Below are 22,684 nucleotides of genomic sequence, written 5' to 3' on the forward strand. Positions count from 1 at the left end.
AAGTGCTTAAAAACCCAAGATAAATGGTTTACCGCCACCTGCTGGTGTGGGTACTAAACTTGCTAGCAACAGCGTTCACCTAAATAAAGAGGCTTTTCTGAAAATGTTATTTAATATTATTTATTAATTATATATATATATATATACACACAAACACACACACACACATACATATTATTAAAATACATTTAATGATCATTTTTTATTTATTTTAGTGATGTAGCCTATGAATATACACATCCATATGTGTTGTGGCACTATAGATGTGCCACTATCGGCACAATCCATACTATGGCATAAATTAAATGTACAACTGAATATTTTTTCAATTCCAAGTCCTTTATTCCTCCGTTACACAGAGTATTAAGGCCCTGCATGGACACTTATGACACCAACATGTAACCAAAATAGCCTATAGACATTTTATTGACACAATACACAAAACCCTTTTGAAGAATAAGCACCAGGCTTCTCACCAGGGATTTTTCACAGCATGGGGGACGCTGCTGGTGCTGAAAATTTTGAAATATGAGGGCCAAATTTAATAATAATATTTAAAGCCGCAAGCGGCTTCGTAGGGTCCAAAGAAGTGGCCGGGGTTGGTAACCCAATGTTGGGGATTTGGTTTGGCCTGAGCAAATTCAGTGCAAATTGGTGGAAAAACAGCTGAGATATTGTATTTCAACTGAGAATGTTCATGGACATACTATTTTCATTTAAATGTTCACCTGCACTACTCATCAATGTACTACTGCACTATTATCTTATTATTATTATTATTATTATTATTATTATTATTATTATTATTATTATTATTATTATTATCTTGTTATTTTATTTAGTTTGCAAATATTAGTCTAACTACTCTTTATATTTATGTTTATACTTCTTTTTTTTTTTATTTATTTTCTTTTTTCTAGTTGATTGTTATTATTAGTCCAATTACTTTTTATATTTATGTTATACTTCTTTTTTTATTTATTTTTCTTTATTCTAGTTGATTGTTATTATTTAATGTTTACACTATCAGAGAGAGCACAGTATACCAAGACAAATTCCTCGTGTGTATTCAATACATTACTTGGTCAATAAAGTTGATTCTGATTCTAAAGTTGATTCTGATTAGCATTAACCTAGCATTAGCCTGAACCTAGCAATAACATGAACCTAGCATTAACATAAGCCTAGGATTAGCATTTTGCTAACATTAGCAATAGCCTGGCATTGGCATTAACCTAGCAATAGCATTAGCCTAGCATGCATCGACTTGTGTGACAAAGCCTGTCTGGTCCTTATTTATTAATATGGGAAGTATCAGTTCTATTCGTTTTGATAATATGGAGGTGAATAATTTCTAATCTTTATTTAAAAGATTTAGGGGATGATAATTTCCACATTCCAATTTGTCTTTTCCCTCTTTAGGTATGACGGAAATCATTGCCTCCCTCCAAGAGGGATGTCCTTTTTTTCTAAAACCCAGTTGAATGCTTTTGATAACGTTGGAATGAGTTGCTCTTTCATTGTTCTGTACCATCTGTGGAAAAACCGTCTGTCCCCGGAGATTTCCCAACTTTCATTCTCTTTATTAGTGAGGATGCAATGGCATCCTCACTATTGTATTCCGTGTCCTTTATGATTCTTATATGTTATTCTTCTTCCGTCCTGCGTTAAACCCTCCTACACCGTTTGTCCGATTTTAACAATCAAGATATCAAACCGTTCAGAAAATTTGCGAGATGTATGCTACCGCTTTTATAATTTGTAACTTGTCAACTTTTTGAGTTATTACCTTGGCAACTTTTTGCTCCCATCCACTTACATTGGAAACATCAACCTTGGAAACTTTTAAACCCTTCCTCACCAGCCATTCTTTAACTGATCCAAACCATTCAACCATTCACATGTTCAGCTACTACCTCCAACCCATTTAGACTTATTTTAACCTTTTCAACCAATTTCAACCTTTTCAACCCATTTTAACTTTTTTCAACCTTTTCAACCCAGTTTAACTTTTTCAACCCATTTTAACTTTTTTCAACCTTTTCAACCTTTTCAACCCATTTTAAATTTTTCAACCCATTTCAACCTTTTCAACTTATTTTAACTTTTTTCAACCTTTTCAACCCATTTCAACTTTTTCAACCCATTTTAACTTTTTTCAACCTTTTCAACCTTTTCAACCCATTTTAACTTTTTCAACCCATTTTAACTTTTTTCAACCTTTTCAACCCATTTCAACTTTTTCAATCCATTTCAACCTTTTCAACCCATTTTAACTTTTTTCAACCTTTTCAACCCATTTCAACTTTTTCAACCCATTTTAACTTTTTTCAACCTTTTCAACCCATTTCAACTTTTCTTCATATTTTTCAACAAATTCAACTTTTTTTCAAGTTGCGGTGCGACGGGGGCAAGCACATGCATCCTCACTTGCATTTTCTTCAGGAAATGCAAAAATTCTAGTTGCTGATTGAATTTCTACTTCAGTTATTTTAGATATTAATCTTTCATTTTGTTAATTCATGATCTTTGTCACTGCTCATCTGAGGTTGGGAATAGAGTATTTTATAACATTTTTGGAAGCATTGTTGTATTTTTTCTGGACTTGTTTCTATTTCATTTGTTGCTGGGTTCTTTGTTTTATGTATAGTTCTGTCTGCTTGTTGTTTTCTTAACCTATATGATAGAAGTTTTAATGACTTTCCAGCTGTCTCATAGTATTGTTGCAACAGGAGCTTATTTTGAATTTCCTGAGTGTTTATTTCCTCTATTTCTTTTTTTAACCTTTTAATGTCACCTTTGTCATCCTCTCTGGGAGATTTTGCGTGCTTCTTCTGCAATCCCTTTAAATCTTCTTCCAATTTCTTAAGTTTTTGTTCTCCAGTTTTCTTTTTATATGCTTTTAATGCATATCAGACAATGGGTGGTGTTACTTCCTCATTGTTGTTATTTTAATCAAATATTAAAATCTCCACCACATATTAAAATCCCTCGACTTTATGTTGTCATTAAATTAATGATGTATTTGTAGAAGGACCAGTTCAGAAGACTTACAACCATGCCTTCTATTTTACCTATAACCATAACATATCTACCGTCCTTGTCTTTATGTTCTGATATGTGTTCATAGTTTACAGCACTGGATATTAGAGTCACAACTCCTCCCCCCCTCCCTGAATCATGTGAAGAAAAGTAAACATGTTTAAACCCTGATTTATTCAGTTTTGGGTGCTCTGGGTCGCTGAGGTGCGTTTCCTGTAAAAAAGCTACTTGGATTTTATCTTTCCTTAATTTTGACAATATTTTCCATCTCTTTATTGGGTTGAGTACTCCATTCACAATAAATTATGTTATTTTCAAAGACCTGTTATGCATCTAAGTGATTCCAATCCCATTCAAAAACCTGGTGGCTTCCCCCATCCTGCGAGAACCAGCAGGGAATAAACAAACACAACAACTCATATTGTCCATGTGACTCTCTATGTAGGGGTCTGTTAACCTGACCCTCTGGAGCCTCCCGAAGGGGCTCGAAGGGAAAAGTCTCCCTCCTCAGTGTGGTGGGAGAGGCCCTTACCTGTGACAGCCGAATGATGGAAAAAAGAAAGAAAAAATAAAATAGTCCCAAATTAACCAGATTATTGCTTAATAAATCTCCACCTCCACTTTCAGTGTTTATAGTTCAGTACCAAAGATTACACTTATCTCTGCCATCCTGAAGCTGAGGGTTAAATTCCTTAGGTCCCGGAGGGGCCCGGTGATGGTCTTATGAAGGCCAGTAGCTTCTCTCTGTAGTTTGAATCCTGCCCGGTTGTGCCCCTCTTTGTTCGTCACTCCACTCTCGTCCATGACATCTGCTGCACCTGCTCCATGAGCGTTCTTGGAGGTCCAATGGTTGTCACTGCGTAGGCTCTTTTCAACAGGTCCTCTGATGCCTCCTCTACTCTTTCAGGTTTTGGTTCCATCGTTGTGTCTCACGTGACAGGAAAGAAGGTCTGGAACTGAACTTTATTGTCCTTCAGCACTTTGCGGACCTCTGTGTACGCTCTCTGTTTTTTTAGTATCAGAGGTGGATAGTCATTGTCCACATTACTGTGCTTTTCCTGCCACGTAAACCCCTTCCTCTGCCATGCTTTGCGGATTAGCATTTATTTGGTTCTGAAACTCAGAAAATTCACTATAATGGAGCGCGGCGGCGCGTCCTCCGGCGGCTGCGGCCCAGTCGACCTATGTGCACGTTTAGTCTGTAGGTCAGGCATGTCGTCGGTCAGTCCAAGATCCTCGTGGAGTTAATTCACCACAAATGAGGCAACTGTCATTCTCGGCTCCCTCTGGTACCCCATATATTCTTCTATTCTCGCGCCGGGAGCGGCCCTTAAAGTCCAGCAGCTTGTCCTCCATGCGGGTGTGCAGCTTTATCATGGTTGTGATAACCTCCTCCGTGTTTAGGATCCGTTCCTCTGTTTTCTCAACTCGTCCCTCCACCTTGTCCAGTTGGACATTCACCTTTCCGATTTCTTCTTTTATTTTCTCAAGCTGCTCTTTGTTCTCTTGGCGAAATCCTCTCAGTTCACTCAGAATCAGTTCCAAGTCGACCATTTTACACCGTGGTTTGTGTTAGATTTACCCGTTAGCCGCTAGTTGATGCTGCGCACTGTATTCTTGACCCTCTTCCCCACAGACAACGTTTATTGTTCCAAGTGGCGGTGTGGCTTTTTCCCCCTTTTTTTTTTGCTTTTTGTGAGTTAATTTACATGGGTTGTTTCGGAGAATTTCTCTCAGTAACCTGGTTTAACCAGGAGCTCTCTCGTTATGCAGCCATTTCAGCGGTGGTCCCACCGGAAGTTTTTTACTTCCGGAACTTAATCTTGTGTTAAGTTTGAGAGTGGATGATTTTGATTATGTTATTTATGTTATGTCCAAAAGCATTAAATGTCTCCACTGTAAGAAAGAGGGGCACCTGGTTAGGGCATGTCCAGACTTTGGTCAGGGCGGCAGGTCAGCTGACAAACAGACCGGTGGGCAAGAAAGGAGTGGTGAGGAGATCACCCAAGGGCTGACTGCTGAGGAGATGCAGGGACAGGGCAGACAAGTATGAACAAAGTGCAAGTATGGAGGAGGAGAGGAGGGCAGGTAGGCGAGTGCAGAACAATGGGAATAAAGGAAAAAGGTGCAAAGAAAAAACAGGCAAGCAAACAAACATAGAAAAGTTGATGAAGAGGAAATAAAAACAGTTAAAGAAACACAGAAGTGTGTTGACAGTCACAAGGTGGACAAGAGAATGGTGTAGATGGTATACAAACAGGTAAACAGGTACAGAATGGTGCAGATAATGGATATACGAGTGAGCAGACACAGAGTAGAGGAGCTGAAGAACAGGTTGAGGAAATGATAGAAACAGAGTTCACAGCGTGACAGTGGTTCAGGTGGTAGAGGGTCGTCTTCTGATCAAGAGGTTGGGGGTTCGATCCCAGTACCTGACTATGTGTCGAAGTGTCCTTGGGCAAGACACTGAACCCTAAGTTGCTCCCAATGGTCGACTAGCGCCTTGCATGGCAGTCCTGTCCCACTGGTGTGTGAATGTGAGAGTGATTGGGTGAATGAGCTGATATGTAAAGCGCTTTGGGACTGCTTCAGTGTGGTTATAAGGCGCTATATAAATCTAGTCCATTTACCATTTACCAGCGTCCCTGGAGGGGAGCGCTGATGCTGCAGAGGAGGGGATGGAGGAAGAAGGTTTTCCTCTCGTTTCAAAAGAAAAACAAAAAAATAATGACTATGTTTTGCAGGAAACGAGTAAAGAAAGCAAAAGTAAAATCAGGAAGGGAACAGAAGGAATCTGAAGGGTGGGAGTTCAGTGTTGATGAAGTTTCTTCTCAGTTAACTGATAGTAAGACATCTGACTGCCTGTTTTCTCAAAGACAAAGAAACAGAAAAAACTAAAGACGTGGGGATTTCTTGAAGTCGAGGGAAAGGCTGACCAGGTGGTGATGAAGATGATGGTGATGATGATGATAATGAAGGGAGAGCTTTGTAGGTCTCCCATAAAGACAAATGTGCTAAGAATTTCTTTTCTCTTCATATCTCTCTTTATGAGTCAATTTAAGATTGGCACTTTAAATCTTAACAAGGCAAGGGATGCTAAAAAGAGAGCCATGTTGTATGAGAGCATGAAACTGAATGAAACAGATATCATGTTTTTACAGGAGACACAAAGTGACAGAGGGAAGGAGTGAGTGGTAATACCTAAAACAGGTCTTGGGATCAACGTGTCTTAATTTAAGACCACTACGAGTTTCATCCCACAGTCCAAGGTATGCCAGTGCATCGTAGACCAATGTATGTGCAAGAACTGCCACTGCAAACCCAAGCGCTACCCCGGACCCGAGGATGCAGCCAGGTTAGCAGAAAGAGCGGGGGCCAGGGAGCCCAGGCAACCCCCCACGGTCGAGCAGCCCTCCAGACGTTCCTAAGACTGCAAGCTGAGAGGCAGCCACCGTCCCCCACACACACACCCGAGAAAGCACCAAGAAGCCGAGGACCCAGCGCACCCCGCCACCAACCCCAACCCCCAACCCTAAGGCCCCCCACCAACATCCACCCTGACCCCAGGCCAGAAGAACCACCAACGCTCACCAGTGTTGGGCTGATGCATGTATCTGTTGGAGGCTGATTGGTAAAATAATTCACATAGTTCCACTCTGAAAAGCTCATCCTTTTCTCGCATTGAATCACCATGATTGGCGCACGTGATGTAAACAGAGACACTTCTTCTGTTTTACGGAGGTTGGCACGGCATACCACAAAAATATAAAGCGCCACTGTGAACAGGAAGTATACTGCAGCTAGCAAAGTAATGAACAAATGCACCATCTTGTAAAGATAACTGTGTTATTTCTTTAAAAAAATATTGTGTTAGAGTACTAGTTAGTGTCAAAAGCCACGTCGTTACCACCCAACACTGGTGAGCGGTTAGGAATGCACAAAAATGGACAACACCATTGCATCCCCAAAGGACACTCGCTCTACAGTTAGCCATTATTACTGCAGAACAACAGAGAGACTGGGACTTACTTATGTGGCCATACCATCTTGTGCATACTATCATTGTGCAATCTCATTCGATCTTGGTAGCTAAGCAGGTCTGGGCCTGGTTAGTAGTTGGATGGGAGACCACTGAGAATTCCAGGTGCCACAGTGGTATCTGTCATTGTCTCCACTGCTTGGGCAAGACACTTCACCCACATTGCCTAATATGAATGTAGTGTGTGAGTGTTGGTGGTGGTCGGAGGGGCCGATGGCCGTGCTCCTGTCAGTCTGCCCCAGGGCAGCTGTAGCTTCAATTGTAGCTTATCACAACTAAGTGTGGAGTGAAAGAATAATGCCTTTATTCTGTAAAGCACTTTGAGTGTCTATGATAAAGTGCTATATAAAATCCAATGCATTATTATTATTGTTACACCTGCCCTTAGTCTTAATGGCCTACAGGTCTGCAGTTCAAGACTCTACATCCTGCACTCGAGTATTTAATGTTCATCCTGTTCAACTGTTATTTTATCATTGTTCCTATCATTTATGTTATTGCCATAATTGTCATGGCAACGGGATAGGAGCGGGTTTGAGGGGAGGGGTTATGTGAGAGTGGGAGGCTGGAAGAGGATGTGAAAGTGTGCAGAGGTGAGACGACGGGTGAATGTATGAGGCTCAGTTGTTTTTATTATTTTGTTGGCATGGTCATGGCCCACAGTGATACTTTTTGTTTGGTTAAATAAATCTACAAGTGGAGTGCTACATTATTTTGTAGTGATCAATAAAGTGTACCCACATTACGTCCTAAGTTTTAACACAATAATCCAAAGCAATAACAATCACCAAAATACCTAAAGGTCAGCAGTTTGATGATACATTATCCTTAGGCCCAGTATTTATTTATTGGTGGTGGAATGACGCAAAATTTTCAGGATTTCACACCTCTACTGTTAAGGCTTCATGTGCATGCCGGTAGGCCTCAAAGGGCTAAGTAAGCTCTTCTGAGCTCCATTAAACAGTTGTGTTTGTTCCAACATATACAACATGAAGACAAAAATGACCCATTGTCTTCGGAGCATTTTCACACATTTAGGACCAACTGTTTGACTCGTTTCTATAGCATGTGTCAATGAACAATTACACCTGCTCTTAGCATGGCCTGCTATTTCAGCCCATGAAGAGCCTCATTTCCTGATGTATTATTATTTCACAGCCATAAAGCCTAATATTTAATACATTATTTAGTTTTACAGTTATATCTACAGGCCTCATCTGATCGACGCCACACTCGCAGAAATATCAGATATTTATGACAGAAACCAAGCAGAAAGTTCGCAGAGAACGCACATTAAAATGTAAATCACAAAAAGGTTTGGATTATTATTTTGTCCGGTTCATCTTTTTTCAATAAAAAAAAAAAAAAGAAAAGAAAAAAGAAAGACTGTTTTGATAAGAACAAATTCAGATTTGTTTACTCTCACTTACATTACAGTGTTTCCATGTTGGGACACTAGGGGGCGTTCCAGGCTTTTGAGGTGTTTTACCAGCGTCCTAGAGAAGTGGTCTCAAGTCATGTTTTGATTTTGGGACACTACACCAAAACATAATTTTTAATAAACGAGGGAGCATTAAAGATTGTACGGAAGCTTATTGCATTCACTTGAATAAAAAAAACAACGTCCAGCAGGTTACACTTTTCTTTACGCCTGAACAAACGCATTGACCTGATATGTCTTCTTAAAGCTGACAAACTGATGATTACACCATCTAAAGTACTCAACAACAATAAGATTTCCCAATGCTGTAAGCCTAAGGTAAAATAAAAGTGGAATAAATTGAATAATCGAGGCATGGCGCAGCGCTCAACATCAAGCTGTGATCATACTGGAGGCTGTCATGAAAATAGAAACTTTACTCATAAAAACAGTATTTATTTTACTCATAAAAACAGAAACTTTACTCATAAATACAGGATTTATTTTACTTGTAAAAACAGAAACTTTACTCATAAAAACCGAAACTTTTTTTATTCAAGTGAATGCAATAAGCTTCCGTAAGATTGTGATCCTTTTAGCAGGATTAATCAAAGGGAGAATATAGGTAAAAGTGTATTTTTTGACTACACCCTTTTCAACAACATAATTTACTTTTGCTGTGTTATCCAGGGAGATAACAACAGCTCTGTTCATAAGGGAGGCAGTAATAATAATATATAATATACACAATTATATACCAATATATTCAGTGACGTGCAGTCAGGGTAGTCAAGGTTGGCAGTGCCTACCCAAGGGTGAATTTGTTTTAATTATAATATAAATGATTTATTTTTCAATTTCCGATAGCCTACAGTACCTATAAATTTGAAAGTGTCAGCATTTTGTGCTTTTCATAGCCCAAATGACTAAACATCGCTATTTGGTACGGCAGAGACACTGCACATCTCTCACTCCGTCGTAAGGCAGGAGGAGGCCACACCCCTTCCCACAGGCACATTGCCGCTCTGCCTTTGGCCCTCATGTTCTGTGTTTATATGTGTTTGCACATGCACTGTCAGTTCTCCAATATGAAAACCATTTACGTAAAAAGGCAGATCTCTACGCTGCCTTTGGACGTAACCGTGCTATGCTAAATGCTATACGTACGCTCAGAGTGCATTAGTGAATTGATACAGCGTGGCCGCTGTTACGTTCTCGCGCTAGTGCGCGGCCATTATAACTCTACAGGCAGGATGACAGCACTAGAGACGATAAAGAAACTTTCTTTTTACAGCTTTTAAAAGATGGGAGACCAACACCTGAGCTACCAGACCTTCAGCAATAAAAAGGTCAGAAAATTGTTCTTACCTTCTACAGTAACTGGTACAAAAAGAAGGATTGGCTGTGTGGATGCGCCTCACTGAACCAGCTGTTCTGTTGTTGTCAATTTCTCCATGTTTCTGTTTTTCCAACACAAACAACGGATGCGCTGCCGTATCATGAAATATATTTCTGTCTGTCCAAGGCTCCTGAGGACATCCGCTGCTGAGCTGGGAGACCCCCTACAGCAGGTCTACAATCTGAGTCTGTGGCTTATTGTGGAAAACGTCCTGCATCGTTCCAGTCCCCAAGAAGGGTCGCCCTCAGGAACTGAATGACTACAGGCAAGTTACACTCATCGCAATGGAGCGACTGGTCATCCAGATCATGCTACCCCAGGTGGAGGTGGCGAGGGACCCCCTCCAATTTGCCTACCAGGAGAAGGTGGGAGTTGAGGATGCAGTCCTCTATCTTCTTCACCGCACCCTCACATACCTGGATGTTGGGGGGTGCATTGTGAGGATGCTATTTTTCAACTTGTCTAGTGCTTTTAATACAATCCATCCCAGCCTTCTCCAGGAGAAACTCACTATCATGGCTGTGCACCCTCACCTCGTGCCCTGGGTATCGAATAATTTGACCAACAGGCCACAGTTTGTTGAAACGGGGGGCTCTAGGTTCTCAATATTGACCTGCAGCACTGGAGCACCCCAGGGCACTGAACTCTCGCCCCTCCTCTTCACCCTCTACACTGCTGACTTTTGTTACAACTCCAATACATGCCACATGCAGAAGTTCTCTGATGACACTGCAATTGTGGCATGTGTCGGGGGGTGAAGAGGGGGAATACAGAGGCGTGGTGGAGGACTTTGTGGAGTAGAGTCAGCAGAACAATCTCTTGCTGACTCCACTAAAACTAAGGAGGTGGTACTGGATTTCCGCCGGGTGCAACCCTCCCTGCAGCCCATCAACATCGAGGGATCGGAGGTAGAAGTGGTTTCCACCTATAAGTACCTGGGGCTGCAGTTGGATAACAAGCTGAGCTGGGCAGCTAACATGGACGCTGTTTACAGGCAGGGGCAGATTAGGATGTACTTTGTTAAATGGCTGGCCTTGTTCAGGGTCTGTTCTAAGTTACTGTACATGCTTTATCAGTTCATTGTGTCCAGTGTCCTTTTTTGATGTTGTTTGTTGGGGGAGCAGTACAAAGCAAAGGGACACTCAAAGGCTGAACCGGGTCATTAAAAAGGCGGGTGTGGTGGTCGGACCAGCCTGGATTCAAGGTGGTGGAACAGAGGATTCTCTCCAAGACCAGGCGTTACGGGGCGTTACTGTCCAATCAGAGCCACCCCCTTAACTCGGTCTTCTCCCGGGGCGACCGTGGCTCAGGTGGTAGAGGGTTGTCTTCTTATCAAGAGGTTGGGGGTTCGATCCCAGTACCTGGCTATGTGTCGAAGTGTCCTTGGGCAAGACACTGAACCCTATGTTGCTCCCAGTGGTCGACTAGCGCCTTGCATGGCAGTCCTGTCCCACTGGTGTGTGAATGTGAGAGTGATTGGGTGAATGAGCTGATATGTAAAACGCTTTGAGACTGTTTCAGTGTGGGCATAAAGCGCTATATAAATCAAGTCCATTTACCATTTACCATTCTCCCACCAGAGAAGCGCCGTGAGCTCCAGACTCCTCTCTCTGGCATTCTCCAAGGACAGACTGAAAAAAGAGTTTGTCCCTCATGCCATCAGGCTTAACACTCTGAAAAACAGTGAAAAACCGTCTCTCTACACCCACAAAAGGGACAACCATCAGTGACCGACGAGTTTAACTTCGACACAAAGGCATTTGACAGCTACACATCCATGTAGAATCCTCCACTGCAAAAACTACAGTTTTTTTCTCCTGCGTCGGCCAGGGCTTGCACAACTGATAGACCAATGGGTTTATTCCATGCTCTGAGATGGAGAAAGCAGTCTAAAATCCATAAAGGAGTCACTGCCATTGAGAACCAATTTTCCACTACAGAAGTCTGTGATCATAGCAAGCTCATTCACATTCAGTTTTTTCTTCCAGTGCTGTAATATCTAAAAAATAGCTCTGATAGATCTAAACCCAAGTATCTTGCAGAGTTCTGCAGCATCCTGTCGACCTGGCCCCGTCAGCTCTACCACATGACCAAGACAGCACACCTTAGTATTTCGGAGACGCTCCGAACGAAGTGATCCAGACCAGCAGGGTGGGGGGAAACAGGGATAAATCCATGTCCATGGCACTAATCCTCTTCAGGATGGAGAAAGCCAACAGTCGCCAAACTAAGTCCTCTGGCTCAAAAAAAAGTCTCTGGATAAAACCAAGTCTAAAAGCAGCGAGCAGAGACGATGGAGGGTGAATACACATAATCCTGTGCCATATCATTGAGGTCACTAAATTATTAATTACTAATACACGGCCTTTATAAGACATTTTAAGTAAGATCCATTTCCACCTTGATAGGCGCCCTTTTACCATGTCTAAAACACCTTCCCAGTTCCATTTTAAAAACTCATCACCCCCTAAAAACACCCCAAGATACCTCAGACCCTCCTTTGTCCATGTAAGGCAGGCAGCACCAAATGACCCAGGTCCCCAATTATCACAGCTCCACCACCCTGTCTAATTCCCCTTTCAACACTAAAAGGGGCACTCAGACCACCATTGATTTTCAGCACACTCAGCCACGTTTACATAGGAGCTTTAATTTCTCTTTAAAGCTGGATAAAAGTTAATTCCTCTTTAACCTGACCTTGTAAACACTTAATTCCATATGCAAATTTAATTCCAAATTAAACTTAAATACGAAATTTAAATGGAAATTTCATTGTACAGGGAAACATGTTTCTTTACTGTGCACATGACAATAAACACTTCAATCTTGAATCTTTATTTACTGGTAATTAGTTCCTATCTCTTCCGCTCTGTGAACCAAAGTGTGTTACTGGGGAGATGCTGCTTCAAAACTACAATCAAAATAAAGGTGAACAGTTCAAATGTGTGGTGTTCTGTGTAACAGCCAACAGTGGCCACTTTTACACTTTTTAATTCCTCTTTAAAGCGGAATAAAAGTTAATTCCTCTTTAACCTGACTTGGTAAACAGTTAATTCCTAATGCTAATTTAATTCCGGATTAAACTTAAATCTGAATTAAGTGGCCGATTTTAATTCCGAATTAGATAATTAATCTTTCTTGTAAACACTTAACTTGGTTAAAACTGCTTTAAGTGAAGCGACTTTAAGCCCGAACTGGTTTTCCATGTAAACCTCAGTTCGGGTATTACTATTTCCATGTGAACACAAAGCAGAACACTTTAATTCCGAATTAAAAAAAACATCATGTAACTGTGGCCACTGTCACAATAAAGAAGCTTGATCTTGGCTGTGAAACCTGGGCTGAACCCAAAAGCAGATAATGTCTTCCACAGATAGTGGTGTTCAACCCGATCAAACGCCTTTTCCTGGTCTATAGAACAGATGGACAGAGGAAGTGGTTGGCCTCCACGTTTACCTGAGGAAGGTGAAGAGAAACCTACTGCACTGATGAAATTATTCTGTAAATTCACTCTTAAACAGGTCTCTATAAATACTGGCCGCAAACTTCCTCATCTCTGAGGATTCCGGCACTATAGAGCCATTGCCATTCCTTAGAGAGTGAAAAAAAAATTTCTGTCTATTTTTCTTTTCTAGACCAAAAACAAATTTTGAAGGAGCGTCCATTTGTGAAACATTCATAAACCTGGACTGGACCAGTGCACCTTGAGCTGTTGTGCCCAGTAGGATGACCAAAGCCGACTTTTTGGATTTGAGGGTGTCAAAATGCCCTTGATTTCCTGTGGAGTCTGCTAACAGCTGCAAAGCCTCCACCTGAATCTCCAAATCCTCCATTGATCTTTTTAACTCTCTTGTGACATTGCGATTGTACTGCTGGCAGAGCTGTTTAATTTTAACTTTTCCAATGTCCCACCACTATTGGAGTGAGTTAAAATCAGGTTTACAGCTCCTATGAACAGCCCAACATGCTTCTACAGCATTCCTAACAGGATCATGGGACAGTGAGGCATTAAAATGCCAAAACGCACTGCCCAAAACGTATGTTTCTAAAAAAACTGAGGAAAACACAAGACAGTGATCACAAAAACCTACAGGACTCACAACAGCATTATTAAAAATGTCGAGTTGATGTTTAAAACAATAGATACAATCTAATCTTGCCATTGAAAGAATGTTATTATTACAATGGGTCCATGTATACTGTTTCTGATCATGGTGAAAAATCATCCATACATCACACAAAATATGCAATTCTATCAGATGCTTAAGGCATTGTGCAGAGGTGGGATGTGGCTCAGGGGGATTCAAGAAAAGCATCTATAATTCAATTAAAATCACCAGCTTGGGCGGTGCCCTGCGGGGCCGGGGTCTGCGGCTCTGCCACCTCAGGGCTGTGTGCGCCTCATACCGTGTGACGGTCTGGCTGGAGCCCTTGGGGGGGCCCTGACTTTGACAATAACTAAGGCTCATTGTGCGGGCGACATCAATGAGGGGTGATCTGGGATGCTCTGGGGGGCTCGGCTGATGCGCCGGTGGGCCGGTGGGCAAACTTGCAGCGTCCCCTTGGTGCCCCAGGTGGCCGAGAATGCGGCCGTCATCCTAAGGTGGGCTGCTGCTGGTGCTACCTCTGTTCCGATTCCTACTGGCCTGGGGTCCGGTCTCTGCTGACTCTGGGCCCGCTGGCGGCCTGTCTGTGGCGGTCCTGGCTGTCAACTGGGCGTGGGCCTTTGCTCCTCCACTGGGATCTCGAACGGGGGGCTATCTGGGCCCTTCCTTCAGGTAATTGGGTGCTGGGGTGTGGATGTGGGTGGGGTGGTGGACGTTGGCGAGGGGCCTTGGGGTTGGAGGTTGGGATCATTGGGAGGGTGCACTGGGTCCTCTGCTCCTCGGGGCTTTCTCGAGTGTGTGTGTGGGGGACGATGGCTGCCTCTCAGCATGGGATCTCTGGGGCATCTGCTCGGTCATGGGAGGGGTGGCCTGGGGCTCCTTGGCCCCCGCTCTTTCTGCTGGCCTGGCTGCATCTTCAGGCCCGGGGCAACGCTTGAGTTCGCAGAACTGGTTCTTGCACAAACATTGGTCATGGATGCACTGGCCTTGGACTGTGGGATAAACTTGTACTGGGCTTAACCTTAGTTTAGTACCAGTTTTAGGTATAACCACTGACTAATTCCCTCTGTTCACAACCACCATTATAAATTAAACTGGGTGCTGTATCACTAGCTTCAATTTCTTCACACTTGCCACTGGACTGGCTGAACGGATTACACACCACAGTAAGCACATAATTCCTGTAGTACACCCAATGAAGATTATCTGTGGTTTTCAGGTTTCTCCTGAGTTTTTTGTACAAGCTATTAAAAGAAATATAGCAAAATTGATGAAACTCGACTCATAAAAAATAATTTGTATTCACCAAAGGGTTTTTTCAAAATGTCTTTGCTGTAGTATATACAAGACCTCCCAATGAAGATTATCTGTGGTTTTCAGGTTTCTCCTGTGTTGTTTGGAGCTATTGAAAGACATATTACAAAATTGATGAAAAATGAATATATGAAATATAATTTAAATTCACCAAAGTGCTTTTTTCAGAATGTCTTTGCTGGAGTTCATCTATTTGTGCTGTGAGTTTGATGACACTACAACATGTTTTAGTACAGTTATTGCTTATTTTAGTACTTAATTTAGAAATAAAAAAACACCAAAATTACATGAAAACACATTTATTGAAACTAAGTGTTGTAGTATAATTAAGAGGAGTTCATCTATATGTGCTGTGAGTTTGATGACTACCACTATCCTGTGTGAAGTTATTTCCTTTTTATTTTTGTATCTTTTTCTGGTGTTTCAATTTGCAGACGGTCCCTGCGCCTTCCAGACACAGTCGGCTCCGTGTAGAGGCCACTACCAGTTCCCGAGCGCGGAGGACGGCTCGTTTTGAGGAAAATCTGGTTGTAGCTTGCAGTCCACCGTGCTGTGATTCTGTAAAAGCAATGTTCCGCTGATGAGTTATTGGTCAGGGAAAGCCGAATCTGTGGATCTCTTTCTAACTTTACTTAAGTGAAGTTGGGTTCAGATGAGCTCTCTGCACCTTGACGCTCCTCAGGTGGACGATGGCTGCGGGAATGAGTGTCGATCAGCTCCTTACAGCTTGCTGTACTTTGTTGACGTTTCTCCAGGACGCAACCGGACAACAAGGTTTTAATGAGATGACAGGTTTGAGTTTGAACCCTCCGTACTTTAACCTGGCTGCGGGCTCACGGATCTCTGCCTCTGCGACCTGTGGAGAGGACCAATACGGGTCATCCAGATCGGATTTATACTGTAAACTGGTCGGAGGACCCACTGCTGGACTTTCCATTCAGAACATAAAGGTAAGGAGATTACCCTGTGTCACACCTGTCAACTTTTGGATTTGAAAATATATGAAATGTTGTGGCGCCTGCTACGCGCCGTCCCACCACCCAAAGCTCCAATATCCCTTATATTTATACAGGTGTACAAAAAAATAATCTAAAATAGCCACTTGTCAACCACTTTATAAATACAATTAGGCGATTACAATATGGTAGGCCAACCTTTGTTGACATTAAAATGTGTGAACGTTCTTATTAGGGCTGGGTGATATGGACCAAAACTCATCTCTCAATATTTTTTTTATTCAAAATGGCGATACATGTGATGAATCTTGATAATATTATTTCAAATGAAGTCTGGCCAGAAAGACAGTACTTAGTTAAATTTACTGATGCAAAATGCCACACAGGCTCATTTAATAACAAACAGCTGCACAATATGTGCCACTTTTGGCTTTTTCATCTGTAAGAGACAGCATGTGTGAGTAAGATTACCACCTTTCATAAAAGAAAATAAGGGACACTCACGGGATCGTGAACAAAATCCTCAAAATTAGAAACATTTGGACATAGAACAGTGTTTCCCAAATGTTATTGCCCCATGTACCCCTTAGCTCATGTTCTACATTATTTATTAGTGTCTGGATTCTTGTATAAACTCTTTCCGTGTCTCGTCCAACAATAGCCTTAAATTTAAGCCTTTTTGTTTCTATATTTCTGATGTTTTGCTCATTCGCCTTTTGGTGCATTTTAAAGAGTTGTGCCACAAATTATGATTGATGGATGAAAAAAAAAAAAAGTATTAAGTATATTTCCCCACACAAATAAAATCTCTATTTTTTTTCCAGAATAGTCTTTTTTTTTTGGGTTTCGTTATCTTACCAGAGATTTAAAACGTAAGGCGAACCACAGGTGCAAGGAACGTTTATGGTTGATGAGAGTTATTGCACAATGTCATTTATTAGGTTGACATATTATTATATCATCATTGTATTTGGTCTCAACCACTAGAATATACAGAAATCTCTACAAACATTTTTAACCTGGGGAATACATATAATATAAAATATATATGTATTTATTTATTTATTGTTAATCATTATGATTTTTGTTAAAAGGCCATACATAATATGCCTATTTATATTCCCTAATGCGACTGTAATAATAGATAAATTATCTTTCATATAACTTTAAAACCTCCACATCCTAAACATGAAATCAAATTCCAGTATTCTATTAAATCAGTCCAACCATGATGTGTCTTACTGACCCATCACAGAGAGCGGGGGTCCTATCTAGATCCCACCACGACAATGTTGCTGGCCTTGGCATTTCCTAAGTTTTACTTCGTGTATGATGATCTGACGGACATGTCTAGTGTTCTGGTCATTTATGCAAATACAGAACAAACAGTGTTTCGTTTTGGCTCAGTACGGGACGCACCATTTAAAGGCCAAATAAGGAACGATTCCGTATTTTAAGGGACGGGTGGCAACCCTATGTGTGAGTGAGTTCTGTAGTGTGGCTGATTTAGGGGAAGGTCTGGGTTAGGACGCACTCATTAATCTATTTAACTGAGCTTTACATGCTGTTCTGACAAGTAAAATCAGCGACTCCTAAAATGATTATTTTGATACAAAATAAGCTCACCAATCACCAAAATAGAAAACTAGATATATCTTAAATCGTGATATATCGCCCAGCCCTAATTCCTACATTATAATGCAGCCTAAATTAAAACATAAATGTGTGTATATGAAGCATGTTTGTTTGTTCAATATACTTACAGTTCATATACAAGTCAACACATTACATTGATTCTATTAACCCGACTAAGCATGTTTGGATGTTTATCAGCCAGTAAAAAAAATGTAGACAGGGAAAGTCGATAAGACGGAAACAAAACGGAAATGAGACGCAAACAGAATTGTGGAAAGTTTGAAAATCTATGATTGTTAATGTGTTCCTTATTCATAAAAGGACTTAATATATTTATGAATGTTTCCAGACGTTCCCACAACTACCAGTAGATCTGTCATTATATTTCCCAATATATTCCTGTGTGTAAGTACGTGTTTGTGTGAAATTAAAAAAAAACACGCAATTATTTATTCTGAATACGGTTGTATTTGTCAAAATGTTAGGTCATATTTTGCAAAAGTAACAAGGTTAATGTTATTTTACCTAAATCAAAAATCCAAAGTCCCTCAAATTCTCTGGAAAAAAATGTAAGCCTTTTATCATGAAGAAGTTGTTCAAATTGTACTCAAATTACATTACACAATTTCTAAATGTAGTATGTTGCGCTTAAACAAGAAAAACATTTTTGGTGCTCAGTGTATTATAATGCTGCAGTTATATTCATATATTTGCTGTAACCAGATTGGAAACGTGATGGATACCAAAATGAGAGTGGAAATCTTCGAAATTTATTACTGTCTTCCTCATATTTAGGCCCTGTTTACATAACAGCGTTTTGCTTCTGTTTCCAAAAAACTCTGCATTCACACAGCAACATTTTCATAATGATCTCTGATTACATGAGACTGCAGGAAATATAAAAAAGTATACATGCCAGGACAATAGATAAAATAAGCGCATGCACAGAGACACTTCCACCAAACATGCAAGTATGAATACAGCTTAAATTATGAATTATGAATAATGAATGTATTTACAGTGTTTTTTAAAATCAGTATAACCCATTACGGGTACATCTCAGTATGTAGCAGTCACGTACTGAGATTTTAAGAGGAACTCAGCACGATGTGAACTCAGACCGTGACTGCGGAAATTGACAAAATTAGCATGAAACGCCATCACCGTGGGGCAAAGAACGTTTTTTTATGGGGACCGCTTATTAAGTGCACCGCCCTCCCTCCTCTTGTCCTGGCTGCAGTAAACTCATCTTAAACCACCACGAACACCCTCTCAAATGCAATGCAAATATTCACGAACTCCTAACTACAGAGCCTCCAGTGCCCGTTTAACTTTGCTGTGCCTCCGTTTTTCGTGTAGCACAGCGGTGCTCCGTGAGAACATGATCAGCCTTAATCATCTTCAATTTGTGTGTCATTCGTTCATTCGTTTTTCATTATGTAACAAAAAGATGAAAAACGGAAAATTCAAGCTCTTTTGCTTCGGTACGGAAAAAGAAAAACGGAAGACGACACCTTTATTCATTTTCTCCATTATCGATTGGCCAAAGTACGTGATCCGGAAGTGCACTCTCATCCGACGCTAATGGCTATGCTAACGGCAGTTCGGCATGACAAGATCACTGCTTTAGCTGGTGTTGAGTACAGAACCTCCTCACGGACGTTTCGGAGGATTTAAAGACTCTTAAGTGTTCCAGAGCTGAAGATATTGCGAAATGTGTAACGCTTCACTTCCGGGTCACGTACTTTGGCAAATCGAAAATTGGGTGACATCATTGCAGTTCTCATACATCTTTATATGACATATGAATAATTAAAAACGGGCGGTCAGAATAATCCATGTCACTACAACTTTTATCTACCTTTTAATTGTACCTTACATTATTTTTTATTCAGTTTTTTAAAAATTTATTAGTAGGGATGTAACGATTCACTCAACTCCCGATACGATTTGATTCACGATACTGGGTTCACAATATGATTCTCTCACAATTTATTTTACAAAATGGGACTGTAGTCAAATGATGACTGAAAAATATTCCTTTATTTTTTTTGGAAAAATACTGTACTATTTTCTTTTTATTTTTTATTGTCAAAAGAATCCCTTGATAAACTATTCAAAACAATGCAATTTAACTAAAAATAAATCTTGAAATAAATAAAGGAATAATACAAGAAGAAGCTTATTAATTTAAATTCTGGTTCTATAGTAAACAATACAAAACTGCATAATAGTTCTTTTTCTTTTTAAAAGTGCAACTGAAAATGTATTTTGTGCCTTAACAATTGGACTTTAAAAAAAAAAAAAAAAAACGTCATTGCACTAATTTTACGTCAGATATTTGTTTGGACCAGCAGAGGGCGGTTGGCATGCAGCTAATCTAGCAGTGAAGAAGAGATGCTATGCTAGCAGACAGAGCTAATAGAAAAACGTGACTTTTACAGATATTCACGTAATATTACAGATATTCATTCGGTGCTAAAGGGGCAAGGAATCATTTATTAACATGTAACATTAACATGTAAGAGTAGAAGGCGGCCAGAAAGAAAGTAGTAGCAGATTCGGCCCGCCGGTACACTGCTGGACAAGAGAAGGGATGAATATATATAGCGCCCTCTGCTGTTTAAAAAAAGTACTGCGATTCAATTTTCAAAGTATCGATGTCAATCGTGATACCTATGAATCGATTTTTAACTGCCTTACGATTAATCGTTACATCACTATTTATTAGTATTTATATTGTTTCCTCACAGGAGTTAAAAACTAATCCTTTCTTTAAAAAATTATAAATGTTTCTGAAAAAAATGGAATCTAAAAAATTAAAGTGGAAAAAACGGAATTTGGGAAAAAATAAAAAGGAATTTGGAAAAACATAAAACCGATTTTATAGGGCCCTATAGGTTAACGGAGTAGTTGTAAATATTAGAATATGTATCTATGAGTGCTCGGGATGTAATGATTAATCGTAAGGCAGTTAAAAATCAATTCATAGGTATCACTGCTCACATCGATACTGTGAAAATTGAATCGCAGTACTTTTTTTAAACAGCAGAGGGCGCTATCCAGAAGTGTTGGCGGCGGGCGGAATCTGCTACTACTTTCTTTCTGGCCGCCTTCTACTCTTAAGCATATTCATAAATGATTCCTTACCCCTTTACCACCAAAAGAATATCTGTAATATTACGTGAGTATCTGTAAAAGTCACGTTTTTCTATTACCTCTGTCTGCTAGCATAGCATCTCTTCTTCACTACAATAATATCTGCATGCCAACCGGCCACTGGGTTTCCAGTCCCCTCTGCTGGTCCAAACAAATATCTGACCTAAATACAGTGCATTTTTTTTTTTTAAGTCCAATTGTTAAGGTTGTTAAAATACATTTTCAGTTGCACTTTTAAAAAGAAAAATAACTATTATGCAATTTTGCGTTGTTTATTATAGAACCAAAATTTAAATGAATAGGCTTCTTCTTCATTTGTATTATTCCTTTATTTATTTCATTCAAGATTTATTTTTAGTTAAATTGCATTGTTTTGAATAGTTTATCAAGGGATTATTTTGACAATGAAAACTAAAAGGAAAACAGTACAGTTTTTTTTTTATAGTTTTGAACCCAAAAAAATGAAAGGAATATTTTTCAGTCATCATTTGTCTACAGTCCCATTTTGTAAAATAAATCGTGAGAGAATCGTATCGTGAACCCAGTATCGTGAATCGAATGGTATCGGGAGTTGAGTGAATCGTTACATTCCTATTGAGTGCTAAAGTTTCTGTTAGGGATATGTATGGTTGTTGTAAATACAATAATATGTCATCTGCATAAAAACTGATTTTATGATGAGCAGTAGGTGTCCGTATTTCTGTAATTTGTGGGTTTTGACGGATTGCAGCAGAAAATGGTTCAACGTATAGAGTCAAAAGAGATGGAGAGAGTGGCCATCCTTGCCTTGTCCCCCTGCGTAGTGAAAATGATTGTGAGATGAGACCATTTGTTAGTACTGTGGCGGTGACTGAGATGCGCAAAATGTGAACCCAATTAATAAATGATTCCCCAATGCCAAATATTTAAAGTGTGGGTGTTAAAAAGGACCAGTTAAATTTATTAAAATGCCATTTCAGTGTCTAATGATACTACAATAATTGTTGGTTGTTGGTATGTTATTGCAAGTTCTATTAAATTAAACAGTCTATGTGGCAGATTCACTAAAGGGGTATTAAAACATGTGCAAATGTCACTACATGCATTAATAAGGGGTACAAACCCCAGGGAATCTGGACTGTGCGTGTTCAGTGTGTCACAATGCACCCACAATTCAGTTAGCGCATTTCTCTCTAATGTAGGCAGATGTAATAAGGGGCGTAAAAAATAGAGGGGGAAATGCAAATAAATGAATGCCGTGGATGCAATGCAATTAATCAAATCTGTAACTGTTTGCGGTGTTTCTGCAACAAAAATAGTACAACTCACAGGCAGGTGCAAACTCACACAGCTCTGCAGTGAGTGTTAACACAAAACACAACAGAGATTAAAAAAAGGATCCAGTTAATCTTTGTAGTATAAGAAAATAATTTAAATAAAATAATAGTCATTATTAACAGCCACTGAAAGAAAATGCAGAGTAATGTGTGTTTTGTGTGTGTGTGTGTGTGTGTGTGTGTGAGGGAGAGAAACAGCTGGAGTCCGGTGTGGCTCCGTGCACAGCATCCTCCACCGCAGAGAGGATGCTGTGTGCACAAAGATCCATGGATGTCGAGCTGTGTTTATGTTCCTCTC

At 40.2% G+C, this 22,684-nt stretch overlaps 1 protein-coding gene across 1 annotated transcript in view; it reads left to right on the forward strand.

Annotated features, from left to right (window-relative positions):
• The first annotated feature begins 15,785 nt into the window (after positions 1 to 15,785).
• Positions 15,786 to 22,684, forward strand: part of LOC114478811 (laminin subunit alpha-3-like) — a 93,317-nt gene continuing 86,418 nt past the window's right edge. Inside the window, exon 1 of the mRNA XM_028472093.1 lies at positions 15,786 to 16,270. Coding sequence (XP_028327894.1) covers positions 16,010 to 16,270 — 261 coding nt within the window. The 5' untranslated portion in view covers positions 15,786 to 16,009. The remainder of the gene's footprint in view (positions 16,271 to 22,684) is intronic.

The sequence above is a fragment of the Gouania willdenowi genome, chromosome 17, assembly GCF_900634775.1.
Source record: "Gouania willdenowi chromosome 17, fGouWil2.1, whole genome shotgun sequence".
NCBI classification, from domain to species: domain Eukaryota; kingdom Metazoa; phylum Chordata; class Actinopteri; order Blenniiformes; family Gobiesocidae; genus Gouania; species Gouania willdenowi.